The sequence below is a fragment of the Mandrillus leucophaeus genome, unplaced genomic scaffold, assembly GCF_000951045.1.
Source record: "Mandrillus leucophaeus isolate KB7577 unplaced genomic scaffold, Mleu.le_1.0 Scaffold61, whole genome shotgun sequence".
NCBI lineage: Eukaryota > Metazoa > Chordata > Mammalia > Primates > Cercopithecidae > Mandrillus > Mandrillus leucophaeus.
This window is the reverse complement of record NW_012106586.1, coordinates 4,263,175-4,282,928: the sequence shown is the minus strand read 5'-3', so window position 1 is coordinate 4,282,928 and position 19,754 is coordinate 4,263,175. Positions and strand designations below refer to the sequence as shown.

General features: G+C 44.0%; 2 protein-coding genes across 3 annotated transcripts in view; one reads left to right on the top strand and one right to left on the bottom strand.

Annotated features, from left to right (window-relative positions):
• Nucleotides 1-205: 205 nt before the first annotated feature.
• On the top strand, nt 206-9,743 carry MTIF3 (mitochondrial translational initiation factor 3). Of its 2 annotated transcripts, XM_011999967.1 has the most exons (5): nt 206-221; nt 3,760-3,992; nt 4,558-5,018; nt 7,821-7,978; nt 9,493-9,743. In XM_011999967.1, the coding sequence occupies exons 3-5, from the start codon at nt 4,559-4,561 to the stop codon at nt 9,709-9,711; spliced, it is 837 nt and encodes a 278-aa protein (XP_011855357.1). In that variant the 5' UTR covers nt 206-221; nt 3,760-3,992; nt 4,558; the 3' UTR covers nt 9,712-9,743. The 2 variants fall into 2 exon arrangements, with proteins under 2 accessions (XP_011855357.1, XP_011855356.1); XM_011999966.1 differs by lacking the exons at nt 206-221; nt 3,760-3,992 and having other exon boundaries at nt 4,314-5,018.
• GTF3A (general transcription factor IIIA) overlaps nt 9,691-19,754 on the bottom strand; it is a 78,175-nt gene continuing 68,111 nt past the window's right edge. Inside the window, exons 9-17 of the mRNA XM_011999990.1 lie at nt 19,541-19,752; nt 17,281-17,381; nt 14,640-14,736; nt 13,990-14,078; nt 11,801-11,874; nt 11,157-11,237; nt 10,345-10,574; nt 10,189-10,248; nt 9,691-9,953 (exon numbers count right to left, since the gene is read on the bottom strand). Coding sequence (XP_011855380.1) covers nt 9,789-9,953; nt 10,189-10,248; nt 10,345-10,574; nt 11,157-11,237; nt 11,801-11,874; nt 13,990-14,078; nt 14,640-14,736; nt 17,281-17,381; nt 19,541-19,752 — 1,109 coding nt within the window. The 3' untranslated portion in view covers nt 9,691-9,788. The remainder of the gene's footprint in view (nt 9,954-10,188; nt 10,249-10,344; nt 10,575-11,156; nt 11,238-11,800; nt 11,875-13,989; nt 14,079-14,639; nt 14,737-17,280; nt 17,382-19,540; nt 19,753-19,754) is intronic.

Genomic DNA, 19,754 nt, shown 5'->3' with positions numbered 1-19,754 from the left:
CTGGGTCTTGCTATGTGGCCCGGGCTGGTCTCAAACTCCTGGCGTTAAGTGATCCTCTTGCCTTCGCCTCCCAAAGTGCTGGAATTACAGGTGTGAGACATCGTGCATGGCATGATTTTCTAATTACTTTTGCTTTTCTTTTGTGTTTATTAGCTATCATTCTTCTCTACAGAAGAGCTGTTTCTCATCAATCGGGGGTGATTACAGTTCTTCCTAAAAAGGTAGGATAAATGCTTAGTTCTTTTTACTTAATTACCAATTTTCAAAGTAAAGAATCAAGATAATAGTCCCATGCAGTTGTGGCAAATTATCATTTTCATAGATTTTTGCATATTCAGTGTGTTGACATGAATGACAGTAATTATGCCTTACTGTTTAAATTACACCAAAATTGACCAGTGGGAGTCTCTTCATACTGCCAAACTGTAAATGATATGTAAACAAACAAAATAATAATACTATCATGGAAATCTGAAAGCTAAATATTTGACGACATAAAGGAACATTTTTTAATTGGGATAATGTTATTGTGAGTATTAAAAAGATTAAGGAGTACCTCTTAGAGATACATACTATTTCCTGAAAAAGTAGGATTTACTTTGAAAGTCTTCCTAGATGGCTGCGGGGAGATAGTTGAGGGGTAAAGACGAAACGCAGGTGCTGTTTATTATCCAGTTCTTTCTGTACGAGGTTGAAAGATTCCCTAATAAAAAGTTTTTAAATTATGAATTTATGTTGATAGCTGCAATTTAAATGTAATGTTACAGGTTGTTTTAACTTGGTATTTATATTTTTATCTATAAGGGCCTATTTTGAAGAAACGTATATTTTCAATTTTGTTGATTTAAAGCCAGTATTGAGTTAGTATTAAAGCTTAATTGCAATGAATTGCATTGTTTGCTGTAGACATCAAAAAAAATGGAAGCTTCTTAAAAGTTTAAAATTAAATTTGACTAATGGCAAAGGACTTTAAAAGTCACATACTTCCAGTGTTTTTCTGCTTTTTCCCTTTCCTTCGTTTCCTTCTTGGAAAGTGTTTTTAAAGCTTTTTTAAAAAAACCTACATCATTTTTCTGAAATAGTCTTTGTTTTGTAAATAAATAAAGTTTATTTTCAAGTATAAAAATAATACTTATAAAAAACTTGAGAAATACTGGCAATTAGGAAAAACAGGGCAAAGAATTGCTTTTGTCTTCAACATTTTTATAATTTTTTTCCATCTTTTCCTGTATCTAGTTATTTTGTTTGCTTGTTTGAAAAAAATCCTACATTTTGAAATTTTTTTTTATTTTATTATGTTGATAATTTATTAAACAAGGCACTTTAGCTTTTATTCATAATTACTAAGGGAAAAAGATGGCCAATATTGAGTTAGTATTAAAGCTTCATTGCAGTGGACTGTTTCATCTACTGTGTACATCAAGATTATTTAAATTTATATATATCTATTTAGTAACATGATTTTACATGTGGTAACTTCTACATCCTTCTTGCTGATACAGACTTTGGAAAGAAAGAACACTGATTTTAGACATAAAGTTTACAGAGCAGGCTTGTGAGCAGGAACTGAAGCGTCCCCTACAGAATCCCTGGTGACATTTGGGACTGGCTGCTGTTGCTGGTTTTCTGATGATAAGTGAAAAAAAAATTCTTGTCTGATCTCTCCAGATTTTTCTTCTTTTTTGGTTTGGAAGCTTCTTCCGTTCACAAAAGAAACCGTATGTCAGTGATTTAAAATCACTTTGCTCCCACCTTAGAGCCTTGACCGCATCTACAGCTGGAGCCGCCAGCTGGGTAATAACCATAAATCAATGCGTGTCATGCACTGTGGATGGAGCATCTGGCCACAGATCCTCACGAATACTGACGGGTGTCTGAAATGCCAGCTAGAAATGTGAAGGGTGTAGCTTGCAGGCATTCGTGTGCATTGGCGGGGAGTGATGGATCCGAAGGCTTGGAGGTTAAATGCCAGCAGCCCCGCTGTAGCTCCTTGGCTGTTTCCTTTGGCCCATGCATTCGTTCGACATGTACACGCTGAGCCAGGCTCTGGGCTGTAGTGCCGGGGAACGTAGCAGTGAACAAAATGGACAAAGTCCATATTCTCATGAAGCTTTCATTCCAGTGAGGAAAGATGATGAACGTATATGCAAATAAATATATAATGTGTCCAGCAGTGATAAATGCAGTAAAGTTTTTAAAAGGCAAGGGAATAGGTTTGAGAGTGTTGGGGTTTGCTCTTTTATGGAGGGGTCAGGGAAGGACTCGCTGAGAGGTAGCATTTGAGCAGAGACGAGGTAAATGAGCCATGAGGCTGTCTGAGGGAAGAGTATTGCAGGGAGAGAGAATTTCTGGGTGCCAGGACTCAGAGGATGGGTGTGTTCACTGTTTACAAGGAACAGCAAGGAGGCTGGAACCGAGTGAGCCAGAAGAAGCACAGTCGGCACAGGCCAGTGGGCATGGTAGAGGGCTTGGCTTTTACTTGGAGAGATACTAGCTAGGGGAGGGTTGTGGGCAGAGGAGGAACGTGATCCGACCTACGCATTTTTAAGGATTGCTCCGTGTGCCCTGGCAGTAATAAACTCTAGGGCGTGAGGGCAGAGGCAGGAAGACCAGTCAGGAAGCTGTCACTGTGATACAGTTTTACTGTGTTGCAGTCGAGCAGCGGTTTGGGAGTGGGATGATAGCAGTGGAGGAGGTGAGAAGTGGTTATACTGGTTGAACGGTAGGTTTTGGGGATGGGTTGCTGAGAGAAAATAAAGAGTCAAGGATAACGTTGGTATTTTTGGCCTGAGCAACCAGAAGAATGTGTTGCCATTACATGAGACAGGGAAGACTGAGGGAGGAGCAAGTTTTGTGTGGCAGACGAAGCATTGAACTTTGGATGCGTTAATCCTCAATGACTATTACATATCTAAGTGGAGAGGTTGGGTAGGCAGTTAACCCTACAGGTGTGGAACTCAGAGAAGAGCTTGGCACCAGAGCTGTAAATTAGTGTTGGGTGTTACCATACTAGGTAAGGAGGGTGTTGAGAATATGCACGTCCATCACTTTCTGTTTAATTTGCCATATTTTTTGCATATCACTCTTGAACACGAGGGGTGAGAGATCTGTGGGTTGGACAGCCCAGTGGGCTCAAAGCCAGGGACCAGAGGGAACCTCCAGTTTTAAACACCCCAGGAGATTCTGGGACCATTCTTTGAGAAACACCCCGAAGACACCTTCTGTTTTCCTCTTTCATCTTGACAAGTCACACCTCTCGGAGTTTGTGATTCTCTAATGATTCCTAGCATGCCCTAGATGAGATTAATGGGTCCTCTCGGCACTCTTTCAGCCTGTACTTCTAAGATTTAGCAAATGCACGAATGGAAGGACAGAAAAGCAATTAAAAAATCAATGTGCGATTTGTAAGTGCTTCAAATTCAGTCTCATAGAAATGAAGTAAAAGCACTGTCACCATACATGCCTCTGTTAACATTTGGTAATAATACCTGCCTTACCTTGAGAATGATCTTTATAGTTTATGAGGTCAGTCAGCACTTTGATTTATGTCACAGTGTTTTCCGACAGTCTCAGTTATTCTTGCAGTGGGCTGGCTTCCTTCCTGGAGAGGTCCCTTTCCCATAATGTGTTCCTATCTGCTATATATCATCAGATGTATTGAAAAATTGTTAACAGTTCATTATATTAAAAGTTTATCAATTGGTGTTTATGAATCACCAAGCATATTATGTACTGCATCCTCATAAATAAACCCCTAAGATGATATTTGCTTTTGGAGTTGGCACTACAAGATGCATGAGAAATACAGTTGACCCTGGAACAACACAGGTTTGAACTGCATGGGGTCCACATATATGTGGATTTTCCTCTGCCTCTGCCACCTCTGAGAGAGCAAGACCAACCCCTCCCCTTGTTCCTCCTCCTCAGCCTGCTCGATGTGAAGACAATGAGGATGAAGACCTTTATGGTGATCCATGTTCACTTTATGAATAGTAAATATATTTTCTCTTCTTCATGATTTTAATGACATTTCTTTTCTCTAGCTTGCTCTGTTGTAAGAATACAGCATATAATACGCATGGCATACAAAATATGTGTTCATCAACTGCTTATGTTATTCATAAGGCTTTCAGTCAGCAGCAGGCTATTTTAAGTTTTTGAGGAGTCAGAGTTATACACAGATTTTCAACTGCACTGGGAGTCTGTTTCCCTAACTCCCAAGTTGTTCAGGGGCCAACTAAGTAGTCAAATGAGATCATGGGTACAGGGGAAAAAAAAAAAAAGTGAAAGTGCTATGCAAATCCGGTTTATTCTATCGCCGCTTGTCTTGGGGACAGTACCACCATGAGTGAGTGAGTCTGGCCAGAGTCACCTGCTAGTCCACTTCATCAGTGTAGACTTCCTGTGTGTGGATCTGAAAGTCTAGAGAACAGCAGTTTCCTTCACACTTGCAATTACAGCCTCCACAGCCTCACACATGCCCTGCCGTGTACCACAATGTCAGACCGAGGGAATAAGTGATTGAATTTTAATGAACTCTTCTTACTATGTTCTTAGGATGGCTGCTCTTTTTCTAAAGAGATTAACACTACAAACTGTAAAGTTTGAAAATAGTTGCGTCAGATGTTTTGGTAAACACATCGTGCAAAAGACAGCACCAGCACAGTCGTTCCCTATTGCTTCTGCCCCGAGACTCTCCTTCCTAATTCATGCAGAAGCCTTTAGTACCGTTGAAGACACCCAGAATGAAGGGAAAAAGAAAAAAAAGAGTCAAACAGCTTTTGGTAACATTGGAAGAAAAATCAGTCAGCGAATTATTCACTTATTTGATGAGAAGGGCAATGATATGGGAAACATGCACCGAGCAGATGTGATTAGACTTATGGATGAGCGAGACCTGCGACTGGTTCAAAGGAATGCCAGCACAGAGCCTGCAGAGTACCAGCTCATGACAGGAATGCAGATCCTCCAGGAGCGGCAGAGGCTGAGGGAGATGAAGAAGGCTAGCCCCAAAACTGGTAGGTATTTTGCTGTTGGCTCCCTGAATCCTTTAAGGGCTACAAATCAGCAGTTTAAATTCTAGCATTTGTCAAGGTGCCTGTGACAATAGGGAAATGAGAAACTGGAAAATTCACGATTCCACCACCATTCCTAGTGTCTGTCTGTCCTCCTTCCTGCACTTAACTTCTGTTGCATTATTCCATAATACGCTGCCCATTGTCTCTTCCCTTTAAACCTGTGTAAAATGTAGGAGAAAGCAGGCAGACAGACCAAAGTGAAGAGAACTCTTTCTCCCATCCTGTGGCCGCCTCCCAGTGCTGCGGCAAGCTGAGTAGCTGATGGGTGAAACAGAATGAGATTGGGAGGGGTATGTTCAAGTTTCCTGTCTTCTGCCCTCTGCCAGGCCAGTCACTTAGTTTTCTTCCCCTTCTTCATCTCTAAAGTGGAGGTGTTTGGTTAATTATCTGGAAGCACCTTTTTATTTTTTTTGAGACGGAGTCTCTGCCTCCCGCCCAGGCTGGAGTTCAGTGGTGCGATGTGTGCTCACTGCAACCTCCACCTCCCAGGCTCAAGCAATTCTCCTGCCTCAGCCTCCCCAGTGGCTGGGATTACAGGTGCCCGCCACCACGCCTGGCTAATTTTTGTACTTTTAAGAGAGACGGGGGTTTCACCATGTTGGCCAGGCTGGTCTTGAACTCCTGGCCTCAAGTGATCCACCCGCCTCAGCCTCCCAAAGTTTAAGAGAGACGGGGGTTTCACCATGTTGGCCAGGCTGGTCTTGAACTCCTGGCCTCAAGTGATCCACCCGCCTCAGCCTCCCAAAGTGCTGGAGTTACAGGCGTGAGCCACCGCGCCCAGCCTGGAAGTACTTTTTAAACTCTAAAGTGATTCACAGAGCATCTCCCATGCCAAAGCGTTTTGTTACAGTGTCAGTAGCAACACTCTTTTATATATACAACCAGTCACTTCACAAGGCACTTGCCATTTAAGCCTCACAGAAGTCATGAATTGGATATTAAGCAAAGATATTTGTTTTTCATAGTTCCTAAAAAGTGCTAATCATTATGAAAGTTCAGTGGATGGCGCACGGGGACAGGTGTCAGATGACTGCTCCCAGGACTGCATCGTGAGGTTGTGTGCCTTCAGAAAATCACGTTATCTGCAGCTCAGTTTTGTAACACCACATTTAACAAGGACGTTAACTGGAAAACAAAAAAATATTCAGAAGAGACCAACTAGGGAGAATAAGGACATCAAACTATGTCACTTTAAAAAAAAAAAAAAAAAGGCACTGGGCATGTTGGCTCAGGCCTGTAATCCCAGCACTTTGGCAGGCCAAGGCAGGTGGATAGCTTGAGCTCAGGAGTTCAATACCAGCCTGGGCAATATAGTAAAACCCTATCTCTACAAAAAATTTTAAAAATTAGCCAGGTGTGGTGGTGCAAACCTGTGATCCCAGCTACTCGGGAGGCTGAGGTGGGAGGATCACTTGAGCCCGGGAGGCGAAGGCTGCAGTGAAGAACCATGATCACACCACTGCACTTCAGCCTAGGTGACAGAGTGAGACCCTGTGTTAAAAAAAAAAAAAAAAACAAAAAAAAAACAGGGTCTCGCTCTGTTACCCAAACTGGAGTGCAGTGGTGTGATTTCGGCTCACTGCAGCCTCCATCTCCTGGGATCCAGCAATCCTCCCACCTCCACCTCCCACGCAGCTGGGACCACAGGCACACACCACCATCCCTGGCTTTTTTATTTTTTGTAGAGACGGGGTCTTGCTATGTTGCTCAGGTCTTGAACTCCTGAGCTCTAACGATCTGCCCACCTTAGCCTCCCGAAGTGCTGGGATTACAGGCGTGAGCCAGCACATCTGGCCCCCAATCTTTATGAACGCTGGTGCATGCTCTAGGGTCTGTGAGCCTAAATGCATCAAACTGCTGTCAGCAGCAGTGTATGCAATTTCTCTACCTCCTCCCTCATTCTGTCAGACTCTAGTTTTTGTCATTTTAATGGTGAGAAATTAATGTGTATTTCACTATTTTTTCTCTTCTGTGAATGCCTGTTTGTATTCATTTTTCTATATAGATGGTTTTTCTTCCTGATTTACAGGGTTCTTTGTTGTGTATGACAAAAAAAACTTTATCCCAGTTAGATTTTTCACTTTTTGCCTTTCTTTCCTAATGAATTCCTTCCCTATCCTGAGATCACAAACCATTTTATCTTTTCTTCTATTTGTTTTAAAGTTGTATTTTTCACCTGTAGAACATTAGTACATCTGAGGAGACCTAACTTTTTGTCATCTATAAACTTCTCAAACGTCCCAACACCTTTATTGAGTAGCCTGTTCCTTCTCTGTAATTTTCCAGTAGGCAGGATTTCTGGAGACAGAGGGCATGAACACAGGACGTAGGGACCCTTACCTGTCCAACAGTCTGGCTGACCCCTTAGTAGCAAGGAGAGCATCTCAAAAGGAGTGGGTAGAGCACTCCCAGATGCCAACCCATAGCTGAAAGATGAGGATATTAAGTGTACCATAAAGCCAAACTTAATCCTTTAAATGACTGTCTTTTGGTGTTCTTTCAACAAATGATGGTTAACAATAAATGGAAGCATTTCAGATTTTAAGTACCCTTCCAGGGCAGGTAAAAAATTGGTACCTTTATGTTTATCTCCCCCATTTGAAAAGACGTACTGGTGTGTGAAACTGAAAGCCAGACGAGAAGACTGTCAGGTGGCAACCTAAGATTTTATGATGGGCATGTTGGGAAGTTCAGGGTTCACAGTGGACTAGTCAGTAGTCCTTGCACCCTGTTTCAAACTAGGACCAACCCTGACAAAGGAACTGACTTTTTCTTCAAATATTGGACAACATGATTTGGACACAAAGACTAAACAGATTCAACAGTGGATTAAGAAAGAACGCCAAGTCCGGATTACTATAAAGAAAGGAAAAAATGTAGACGTGTCAGAAAATAAAATGGTAAGTAAAGAAGGTACAAGCCATTGCTTGTGCTTTTGGTCTTCTGATCTAAAAATACAATTGTAGGCCGGGCGCAGTGCTCACGCCTGTAGTCCCAGCACTTTGGGACGCTGAGGCGGGTGAATCACGAGGTCAGGAGATCAAGACCATCCTGGCTAACATGGTGAAACCCCGTCTCTATTCAAAATACAAAAAAAATTAGCTGGGCATGGTGGCAGGCGCCTGTAGTCCCAGCTACTCGGGAGGCTGAGGCGGGAGAATGGCGTAAACCCGGGAGGCGGAGCTTGCAGTGAGCCGAGATCGTGCCACTCACTCCAGCCTGGGCGACAGAGCGAGACTCCGTCTCAAAAAAAAAATTACGGCCGGGCGCGGTGGCTCAAGCCTGTAATCCCAGCACTTTGGGAGGCCGAGATGGGTGGATCACGAGGTCAGGAGATCGAGACCATCCTGGCTAACACGGTGAAACCCCGTCTCTACTTAAAAATACAAAAAATCAGCCGGGCGAGGTGGCGGGCGCCTGTGGTCCCAGCTACTCGGGAGGCTGAGACAGGAGAATGGCGTAAACCTGGGAGGCAGAGCTTGCAGTGAGCTGAGATCCGGCCACTGCACTCCAGCCTGGGCGACAGAGCGAGACTCCGTCTCAAAAAAAAAAAAAAAAATGTAGAAAATCTGAAATATAAAGACAAAGTGACTGGTAATTCTTCCACCCAATGATGTTAACAGCTTTCTAGTTTGCTTTTCAAAACTAAGCATACTGTAGATATAGCTTCCATTACAGTGTATTTAGCCATATAAAAACGTTTCATACTTTAAAAGCAATATACTATTGTTTTATACATTGTAGAATAACCCTTAAACAGGAAAATTAGAAACTTTACAGGTTGATCTTTTGTTTCCTCTTTGCACTTATGAGGGGCATTAATTATGTAGACTGTCTTCTAGAAAGTGTCTAGTTTCCAATCCCGGAAGTGTATGGAATACCTGTTTTGCTTTTTTTTTTTTAAGTTAGATAACTTTAGCATCCACTAAGGGCATCCTTAGTAATCCAGCTCCACAGTAGAGTCACTTAGCATAGGTCCCAACCCAGCTGATTCAGACTTTCTTGAGTCCAGGTATCCATTTGTTTCAGCCACTGAGAGTCACTCCGTTAGGGGAAGTAGAGAGTGCTGAGAACTGCTCGGCTGACATCTTGGGGATGAGGAGGTATTTTGCCAATGCCCAAACCCAGTGCTTTCTGTTTGGGGGAGAGGGTAATCTAAGCGAAACGGAGCCTCTTAGTGCCATGACAAAGTGGAGATTTAAAATTAGGAAGCATTCAGCATGTCAGTTTAGTTACATGGTGTTATTGTACAGATTTCAGTCAGCCTAACCAGATATATATGAACTCATTAGCTAATCACTTATCCGACAGCAGCAATTCAAGGGTGCCGGTTTTTGTGAATGTTCGAGCAGAACACTAGAAGGCAACAAAGCCTCTGATTTTAAATTAATCTCTGGCTGTTTCCCTTTTTTAGGAGGAGATATTTCATCAAATACTCCAGACTATGCCTGGAATGGCTACATTCTTATCTAGGCCACAAGCTGTTCAAGGAGGAAAAGCTTTAATGTGTGTTCTTCGTCCTTTAAGCAAAAATGAAGAGAAGGCATATGGAGAAACTCAAAAGACCCAGAAAAGCGACACTTTGAACCAAGACCAAGGAAATGATAAGGAATCAAATATTCTGCATCAGTAATTTTAATAAAGAAAAGCATGCTCTGAGAGAAAGTAAGCTCCTTCGTCTACCGTCCTTGAAACAAAGCAGTGCAGTTCTTAGCTGAGGGTAAGTACTGCAACCGTCGAGAGCACCTTGTCTTCCACACAGTTGGGTGACTCTCCGTTTTGACACAAAGATAAGCCTTGCCCTTGTTTCCTTTTGGGAGGGATATATCCACTGAGACGAGAGGCCAAACTCCGTTTTTCACGAGATTTTTTGACCTTTGGGAATAAGGAAGACACACGATTAGAATTCAAAATCAAAATTATCTGAGTTAATTTTGCGACAGTCATATGTACCAGCAGGTATAGTATACAACACTGCTTTATGAGGAAGTCACGTCTTCAGCAGTCGTGCAGACTCACACAGTAAAGCAGCTGAAAAGAATTCCAGACTCCTTCTGGCTTTAAACAATTTCTGTTTGAAAAGTAAGCTGCCTAAGTAGTTTCAACTTACTTTGAGCTTCATTTTCTTCTTGTCAGGATCATGTACAACAGCATGCCTAGTGAGACTTTGCTAAAATGAAAGAAAGTTATTAATGAGATATTAATATGAAAACTGTGTTGTGAACGCATAGACTACAGGACCGCGACTGTGAGGGTGAGTGCTTACTTTCATTGCAAATGTTTTGCCACAGCCAGCGTGTTCACACACAAAAGGGCGCCTTTCCTCGTGGAAGGAGAGGATATGGCTTTGGAGATTAAATACAGTTGTGTAGGTTCTTCCACAGCCTTCTCTTGGACAGCGACATACCTCCCTCTCTGGGGCATGAGTTTTCATGTGTTGCTTAAGGTAATCTTTGCGTTTAAATGTTTTCTGGCATACTTCACATAGTATTTCCTCTGGGGGGACAGACAGACAAATTTCACCAATTTCCCCAGATACCACCATTTAGAAAAAATTAATACATAAGTAACATTCAGTGCCTGCAAATACAATCTGATTTGCAAATACAAATCAGAAATTCCCAAGGAACCCCTGTTCTTATCACCTAGGAAGTTTGTCTCAACTCTCTGAAGTTCTTAAATGCCACAAAGTCATTGCTCACTTGCCAAAAGGCAGGGCTCTCAGGAAGGTGACTGCGGGGAGGTACAGAACATGAAGCAGACCAAACGGTGTCCGTCCTTGTCCCCCAGTGTGCTGGGTACTATTTACCAGGCTGTCCCACAGAACAGCAGTGCCTCCCGAAATTCTTCACTACACACCTGCCACCGCCTTCAGCATGCTAATTTTGCATGGAGGGGATGGCTCAGAGACCTAGCACAGCTCTGCTCCCCTTTCCAACATCATACCCAGCACTTCACAAAATATCATATACAAACCCTTTTACTTTAAAGCGCACAGCATTTCACTCTTGAAAAGCACAAAACGAGTTCTGTGGGGACAAACATTTACACCATGCCTGCCATTCATGCCTGCCTTACCTTTATGCGTTTCTCTCACATGTTTCAGAAGTTCTGTCCATGTTTTTGCCACAAAGGAACATCCTTTTTGACATACATAGCCTATGTAAAAAAATTGGTGCATTGTCTGTCATGAATATTCAGTGTAAACACTGACCATAACTACAAAGAAAACTTAGGTGCCTATATAATTTTCTATTCCCCTCCTAATAGTATTCAACTCAGCCTCCTGAGGTGGGAATAAAAACTAAAAAAGATTTACATTATAGTAAAACTGAACAGTAGCACAGCAAGGTGCCTCCCTCTAAGGATTTCACCTTCCTGTGAAGCAAACTTCACAGAGTTCCCATCTTCTCAGCATGATCATGGAATAGGCAGACTTCACAGGAAGGATGCCTTTCCCTCTCATCAGCACATTCGTCAGTGTAACGTGTACCCAGGCACTTGTGAACAAACAACACATTACATGTGAACAGCAATGACATGGTAGTGGAAAAACAGACATACAGTGCCTCTTTGGACAAGAATGTAAGACCCAAATAAGCAGGATGGTGTCCCCTGCCCACAGAGTTCCCTTCTTGTCAGCCTGATCACGGAACAGATTCAAAGGCACCCAGGATTTGGCATCCCCCTCAGAGGAGCACACCCAGGCTGTCCGTACACACCCTCGTGGGTCTTGGCGTGTCGTTTCAGCTTGCTGGGTGATGCAAAGTGTTTCCCACATCCTTCCTGGGTACACCTGCATTGGCAACACATGAGGTATTAGCCAATCCATTTTCACAGAGCACTCCACTCAGGGTCAATGGCGCTTTGTCCTGTTTCTCCCACCGAAGTCTCTCCTCTTCCCATAACCAAACCCACGTTAAAATGTAGACCTCATCACCAGTGAGATTCAAGTTACTTGACCAGCTTTAGGGCAAAACAAACTGTTGGAGAAAAAAGTCACGTTACTTTTTTTAACCCATTTAAACAGTTTTCATCTTTATACCTCCGACAATACACTCTGCTTTCATGGCTACAAAAAGATACTTCGAGAGGTTATCGGACTTGGCTTAGGTAAACCCCTACGCCATTCTGAATCACTTGTGACTAGCTTTCCTAATGATGGTGCACAGGGGGTGTGCAAGAGAGCACAGCGGTAGATGCATCTGCCTCTGGTGAGCAATAAAAAGCACGTGCCCCCTCTGTGCTAAAGCTATCAGCAGCAAAGCAGCAGCAGACCCACAAGCAAGGAGAAGCAGGGTCACTGCAGCAACTCCAAGGCACAAGGCAGCCTGTGCAAGCTGAGGGAAAGTGCCAGATGGCCAGAGCCATGCAGAGAGCCGCTGGCCCTTTTGCAGGTCTACCCAACTTGTGCAGCCACCCTCATGTTCCTCAAAAAACCCTAACTGCAGATAAACCCAATTACTTGTTTTGTTCTACAGGAAAAGCATAATGAATGTCTCCATAATGACATTTCATATAGTTGCACAGGCTCTATTTGAATAGTTAAGTAATTTCACAGCCTTTAAGCTTAACCACAGCTAGAATAATCTCAAAAATTATTTTCAAACACATTAAATATTTCTTTCAGAGCAAAGTAAACCTTTAAAATGCTCCCAATATGTAAATGTACATATGCAGTACATATTAACAGAAAAATGTTGATTAGGAAGCTTTCAGAAGATTTGTCCCACTGTTGCTTTAAATGTCAATGGCTTTTCGGGTTACAGGTGTTTTTTCATTACATGGATAAACCCTATAGTGGTGCTGAGATTTTAGTGCACCAGTCCCTCAAGCAGCATACACTGTACCCAGCGTGTAGTCTTTCATCCTTCACCCCCTCCCCGAACTCCCCACTCCAAATCCCCAAAGTGCATTAAATCACTCTATGTCTTTTTGGGCTCATAGCTTAGCACCCACTTGGTGAAAACTATGGTATTTGGTTTTCCATTCCTGAGCGACTTCACTGAGAATAATGGCCTCCAGCTCCATCCAAGCTGCTGCAAAAGACATCGTTTCGTTCCCTTTTATGGCTGTGTAGTATTCTATGGTGTATACACACCACATTTTCTTTACTCATTGGTCAGTGGGCACTTAAATTGGCTCCATGTGTTTGCAGTTGTGAACTGTGCTGCTATAAACGTATGTGCATGTATCTTTTTCATATAGTGACTTCTTTTCCTTTGACTAGACTTCAGATTATACTACGAGGCTACAGTTACCAAAACAGGGTGGTACTGGTATAAAAATAGGCACTTAGACCAATGGAACAAAATAGAAAACCCAGAAATAAAGCCAAATGCTTACAGCCAGCTGATCTTGAACAAAGCATATAAAAACAAACTGGGGAAAGGACTCCCTATTCAATAAATGGTGCTGGAAAAACTGGGTCCCTATCTCTCACCTTACACAAAAATCAGCTGAAATTAAATTTATGACCTGAAACCATAAATATAATTCAAGAAAAAACATTGGAAAAAACTCCTCTGGACGTCAGCCTAGGCAAAGAATTCTTACTAACACCCTGACAGCAAATGCAACAAAAATAGAAATAAATGGGACCTAATTAAACTCAAAAGCTTCTGCACTGCAAAAGAAATAATCAGCAGAGTAAACAGACAACCACAGAGTGGGAGAAAATATTGGCACATTATGCATCCAGTAAGAACGTATATCCAGAATCTACAGAGAACTCAAATCAGCAAGAGAAACAAATAATCCATCAAAAAGTGGGCAAAGGATATGAACAGACATTTCTCAAAAGATACATAAATAGCCAAAAAACATGAAACAATGCTCAACACCACCCTTGCATTTCCAATCTTATTCACACCTAGAATCCAAGGGATTTTCAGCCACGTGAAGTACCTACTTGAACAGAGGTTCACTGGTATGCTGGCACTGATGGATTTTCAGCTGCTGATGTTTCTTAAAGGCCTTCCTACAGTCTTCAAAACTGCACTGTTAATTTTAAATTGTAAAGGCTCGTTAGTCTTATGGAAAGTCAAAAAAAATCAACAGTTCATAACAGAATCCTCAAGATAAAACTATTTTGGAGATTATATAATTGTTACTTTCACCCTTTTTGTTACTGTAAAATTCTGCTTTATCTCAAAAAGATTTGAAGAACCATATGACATTTGAAAAAGGAAAAATGTTTCCATTGGACTAGTCTCCCAGTACACTTTAATTTGTACAATGTTTGCTTCCAAAATAAAGCCTTTATCATTATGATGGCATTAAGTAAATTCAGACATTTGACACAAAATTTAGTTAACGAAAACTGTGTTTTTCACTTTTATTTTTTAGAGACAGGGTATCTCTCTGTTACCCCAAAATTTTTTGTTTTGTTTTCTGTTTTTGTTTTTTTTCAGAGACAGCATTTCACTGTTTCCCAGGCTGGTCTCAATTTCCTGGCCTCAAGCTATGATTATAGGCTTGAGCCACCGCACCTGGCTGAAAATGTCAGCAACACAGGCAGTAAGTGTAAAAATAAATTTAAGCATATAAAATCATACTTACTATATATTGTTTTTGTTGATTTTCATGTTTGCGTTCAAAATGTTTCTTCAAGTTTGATTTTGTGTTGAATTTTTGACCACAGCCATTAGCTGCACAACTGTAAGAAGTTGTATAAACCAAAATATTAATAAACCAAGGGAAAAGAAGTGTTAAGACACACATAGCCTCCTGCTTTATAAAAGCGAATTATTCCAAAGAACAGTAATACTATAAAATAGTCTTAGCAAATTCCAGAGTGTTAAGCCATACCACATAGACCTTTCACCCTGATGACTATCATGTAACAAGAGGCTTTTTCATATTAGGCCTCTGAAATTATACACACTACATCAGTCATCTTTTATACACACTGGGCAAAAGCCTACACCAGGCCTAAATCATGCTTAAGATAAATTATTCTCAGCTTAGAATCTGACAACCTTAATGCTGCTTGAGATGTCATTATAAACTGCATTTCCAGAAAGGCCTCAATAAAACTTGTCTTGGCTTATCGTTAGAGGTGAAACAGATACTTAGAGCAGAACCAGAACCATTACGTTCCCTGGCTTATCAAGCCATTCTAGTTCTTATCTTGGTATCTTGGCTTCGAATGATCTAAGTCCCTGCAAAGCCTTTTTTTTTTTTTTTTCCCCAAAAGAAAATTTGTGCCTCTTGTGATGAGCCTTTGTAAGCTTGAGGGATGAAGCAGGACTTCCCTTCCCAGCATCAATCTTAGCCATCACTCACTGATAACCCTAGGGCAGGCACTGTCCCATTCCTAGAGACAAGCCAGCAGTGACCATGGGAGGCACAGCGCAGAGGCCCACAAATGGGAGAGACCCTAGAAGCCCCCACTAACTGCAGGGACAGAATGCTGAGTGTTAGCTGGGCAGGCAGCCAACAGTAAGCGCGCTCTCCGGCCTCCCCTGCAATTAGGGCGGCTCATGGCTAAGTCCAGCCCACCTCTCTAAATAAGGGGGGGGCCGTGCCTCTTACGTCCTTTCCTCCTTCCTGCCCGCGGCATGCTTATGCAACAGCTGGGCCCTAACAGATAGCACAGTGAGGTTGAAACCCAAGATGAAGATGGCAGAGACCAGTTAGAAGGGGCTCCAGAGCTCCTGCCTCTGTATTTCTGTATTTCAGTCACACAAGACAAAAAGCCCATCTTGTTTAAGCGTCTCTTATGCTGGGTTTCTTGCCATTCTTCACTCTAAACCTGACACAGGCATCTAACCCAACCGAGTGTGGGGCAGGAGGACAGGCGGGGAAGAGTCCTGACAGGAACCAAATGGGCGTGAGAGACCCCGGCACACTTGGAGAGAGGGCTGGTTAGTTAGCAGAGCTGGACCACAACTTCATGCCTGCAAGTCAAGCAAATGGGGCAAGAGAAGCAAAAAGGGCCAAATCACACAGGTCACTGTAGGACACACTTGGAACCTGGACTTCATATGTAGGCCGTGCTTGAAAGCACTGCACAGCTTTAAGGGAAGCGCACGGGAGGGCACTGGGGGAGAGGGCTGGCCTACAGACAAAGGAAGGGACCGAGATAAGACGGTGGCTGCTGGATCTGACAGGTCAGTTACACGACCTGGCAACCCACCTGTTGCAAGGGATGGCAGAAAGAATGGAGAGTTCAGGGAGCTGCCTTATCTTTGCTATGGGTCACTGGACAGACAGCGAGGCCACCTCTCCAGACAAGACCATGAGAGAAGATCAAAGAGAAAAGTGAGTTCAGTTTGACTGTGACAAATTTGGGCCACATGGAATTTTTTATTTTTTTAATAGAGATTGACCTGACCATCTTGCCTAGCCTGAACTCTTGGCCTCAAAGCAATCCTCCCACCTCAGCCTCTCAAAGTGATAGGATTACAGGCTTGCGCCACCACACCTAGCCTACCACATGAAATTTAAGAAGACACAGAGACAGCCAAGTAGCGCTGTCCCGAGCAGTGGGAAACGGGATCTACAGCTAAAGAGGGGCACGGTCTGGGCTAGAGCACAAGCTGGAAGAGTCACTGTCCAGTAGTTGCCGGTTGCATGGCATTTCCTACCATATCCACCCCCTACTTGGCCAGGACCCCCCACTGCTGCCAAAACAGATGACATTTTTACTTTTGTTATGTAACTTTTAAGACTACAAATAAGAACAAATACAAATATAGTTGCTTCCTGCCTACCCAACACCCACTACTCACCCCTCCCTCCACCCCCTAGCTTTTTTACACACATAAAGGTAGGCTACGGAGGACTCTTCTGCACCTTGGGTTTTCAATTAAAGTGCCCTGGTGATTTTCTCATGGCTTTGCAGAGAGCATCTGCATTCATTTTCCTGGCTGTAGGGTATCCCATTGTGTTGATACACTTTTAACTTGTCCTCACTCATGAGCATTTTAGCTGCTAAGATTACAGGCCACAAACCACCCCTGACTAATTTTTGTACTTTTGTAGATACGGGGTTTCGCCATGTTGCCCAGGTTTGTCTCAAACTCCTGCGTTCAAGTGATCTGCCCATCTCCGCCTCCCAAAGTGCTGGGATTACAGGCATGAGCCACCGCACCCTGCCAGGCTTCACATTCCTGATCTCATGAGTTAACAATCTTCTTACCAGGTCTATATGCCCAACACAGCCCACTTCAAAGCGTAAAACCAGGTCTCTACTTACACAAACGGCTTTTCTCCAGTGTGAGTCAGAATGTGGCGGCTCAGATGGTAGTCCCTGATGAAGGCCTTGCCACACCCTTCATAGTCACAAACAAATGGTCTCTAGCAGGAAAAAGGAAAAAGCATGTCACTCCTGCACTAGTTAGTAACTCTGGTATTATTTAAAAGCTTAAACTGCCTAGTGTTAAGGCCACAGGCTTCCTATGCAGAGGTGGTTTCTACTCATCAGAGCTGTGCACCTGCTGCAAGACACCGCGTTCCTGCATGAAGTTACACAACATAAACGCCACAGCTTCTCACAAAGTCACTACACAGATTTTTGTTCTATGAACAGCATTTAAAATAAGCAGGCATAGCATTTTTAACCTGCTCCCAACCTGGCAGCAGGCTTTCACAGGGCATCTTAAAGATGCCCTGGCTGTTGGCATGGCTTGTCTGCACAGATGCCCACTGCCGCATGATTTAACATGTAAAAAGCAAGCCTAGGGCAGAGGAATGAGGGAGGCCTGTCTCATCCCAGACAAGCCCAGTGTCTGTGCTAAGAGAATGCCAAGCACAGCTATAGGAAAGTGTGTCACACCTGAAAAAGCTCACAGGTGCCCGGGCGAAGCAAACAGCTCAACACCCTAAATGCAACCACCTGTTGTGATTCAGGGGTTGGGAGGGGGTGACTCATTTTGAATCCACAGTAAAAGCCAAACACACACCCAAATAACCAGTTTGGTGCATCTAACTATGAAAAGCGTACCACCAAGGTGTCCAGGAGGGAGGCACCCAGGCCTCCATAAGAGTACTAGGAGCAAAGCGAGCAAACAGGTACACAGTGAGCTGTATCACCAGGGGCAGAGCCACAGAACCTTGCAGTGGCAGGCGTGGAGTAGGCTCAATAAACATTTGTCAAATTAACTTACATGAGAGATTTGGGACAACAAAGATGACTCCAAGTTTTTCAACCTGTATTAAGGAAACTGGTAGTGCCAGTATCCAAAATACAGCACACAGGTCTAAAAGGAAAGGCAAGCTCTTATTTGGATCTACTGGTAATACAGAGCCCAGAATTGAGAGACTAGAACGGGCAAGAAGAACGGCAGAGGAGCAAAGCATAAAGGATGTTATGAGTGATGCCAGTGGCTACATAAGACTGCAAGAGGGAGTGGGTGGGGTGGAAATGCAGAGGGCAGAAGAGGATCCAATGAAAAGGGCAGACGAGGAACAGGAAAAGAACCAGAGAAGGTCTCAAGTAGGAAGCCGTCCACCTTCCAGTGCTGGAGAGGGTAAGGAATGAGGCCCATGAGGACACCTGGAGGAGGTGGCCCATAAATTAGAGGAGGTGCAAGGGTCAAAGGTATGGACTGCAGCCCAGTGGTTTAAAATTAAGAGCCTTAAGCTGAGGCAGTGTGAAGCCCAGCTCTGCCAAAAACTGGGAAGATGGGCAGATTCCTTGACCTCCATGACCCTCGTTTTCCTCACCTGTGTGTGACATGGGCTGCCACGTCATATCATGGTATCTGACATTCTCCTGCCCTCAAAATAAAATCCAAACTCCTATTAGACCTACTTCTCAGAACTCATATCGTGATCTCCGCACCTAAACACACCCACCTGCCTCCCACCCCGAGGGCCACAGGCTCCCTTTGCGTTCTCTCTGCCCAACTCAAATGTCTGCATAGCTAGATCCTTCTTATTCGGCTCACACACAGAGGCCTTTCCTGACCGCAACACTGCAAGTCATTCCCACCTATCCTCTGGTCGGCTCGACCCAGGAACGAAGGCCCATGGCAGCAGAAACCCTGGGTTTGCCTGTATTGCTCACTGCTCTCTCCAGTGTGGAGTTATGAAGAAAGGAGCACATGCTGCTTTCACGACCCCCGGTACACGTAACCCATCTTCTGTACCAACTCCAGGGGCCAGTATTTGGCAGGTGTCTAGTAGTGGTGGGCCCCCTCAAACCTCGCACTTATTTGCAGATTACCAGAGGCACTTGGCTGGCCGAGACTCACGATCAAAGAAGGGGAAATGATTGCTTAGCCCCAAGCCAAGGTCGCAGAACAAAGGTTCTAGAACTTCTTGTCTACTTCCTCAGCTCCTTCCCCAAGTCCAGGATGTCAAAGCTGAACGCCCGGCACAGCGGGGCCTGAGGCCCTGGCCATGACTGCAGTGGCTGCCGGGGGGCCACGCGCCCTTCCCAGGCCGCTGGGCAAAGCCCACTGGCGAGCCACCGCCATCCCTAGGTTCAGGGTTGGCCGCCTCGCCCCCCTCACCTCCCCCGTGTGCTTGCACAGGTGCGCGTCAAGCTTCCAGGCCTTGCTGTAATTGGCGCTGCAGTCGGGGAAGGAGCAGATGAACCTCCTGGGAAGCGCGGGGCGCGGCGGGGTCGGAGCTGAGCTTTCGCCGGCTGCGATGAACGCTTCAGCGATGGTCAGGGACGACACCGACTCCGCGACCACGGCCGGCGGATCCAGGGCGCTGGCGCCT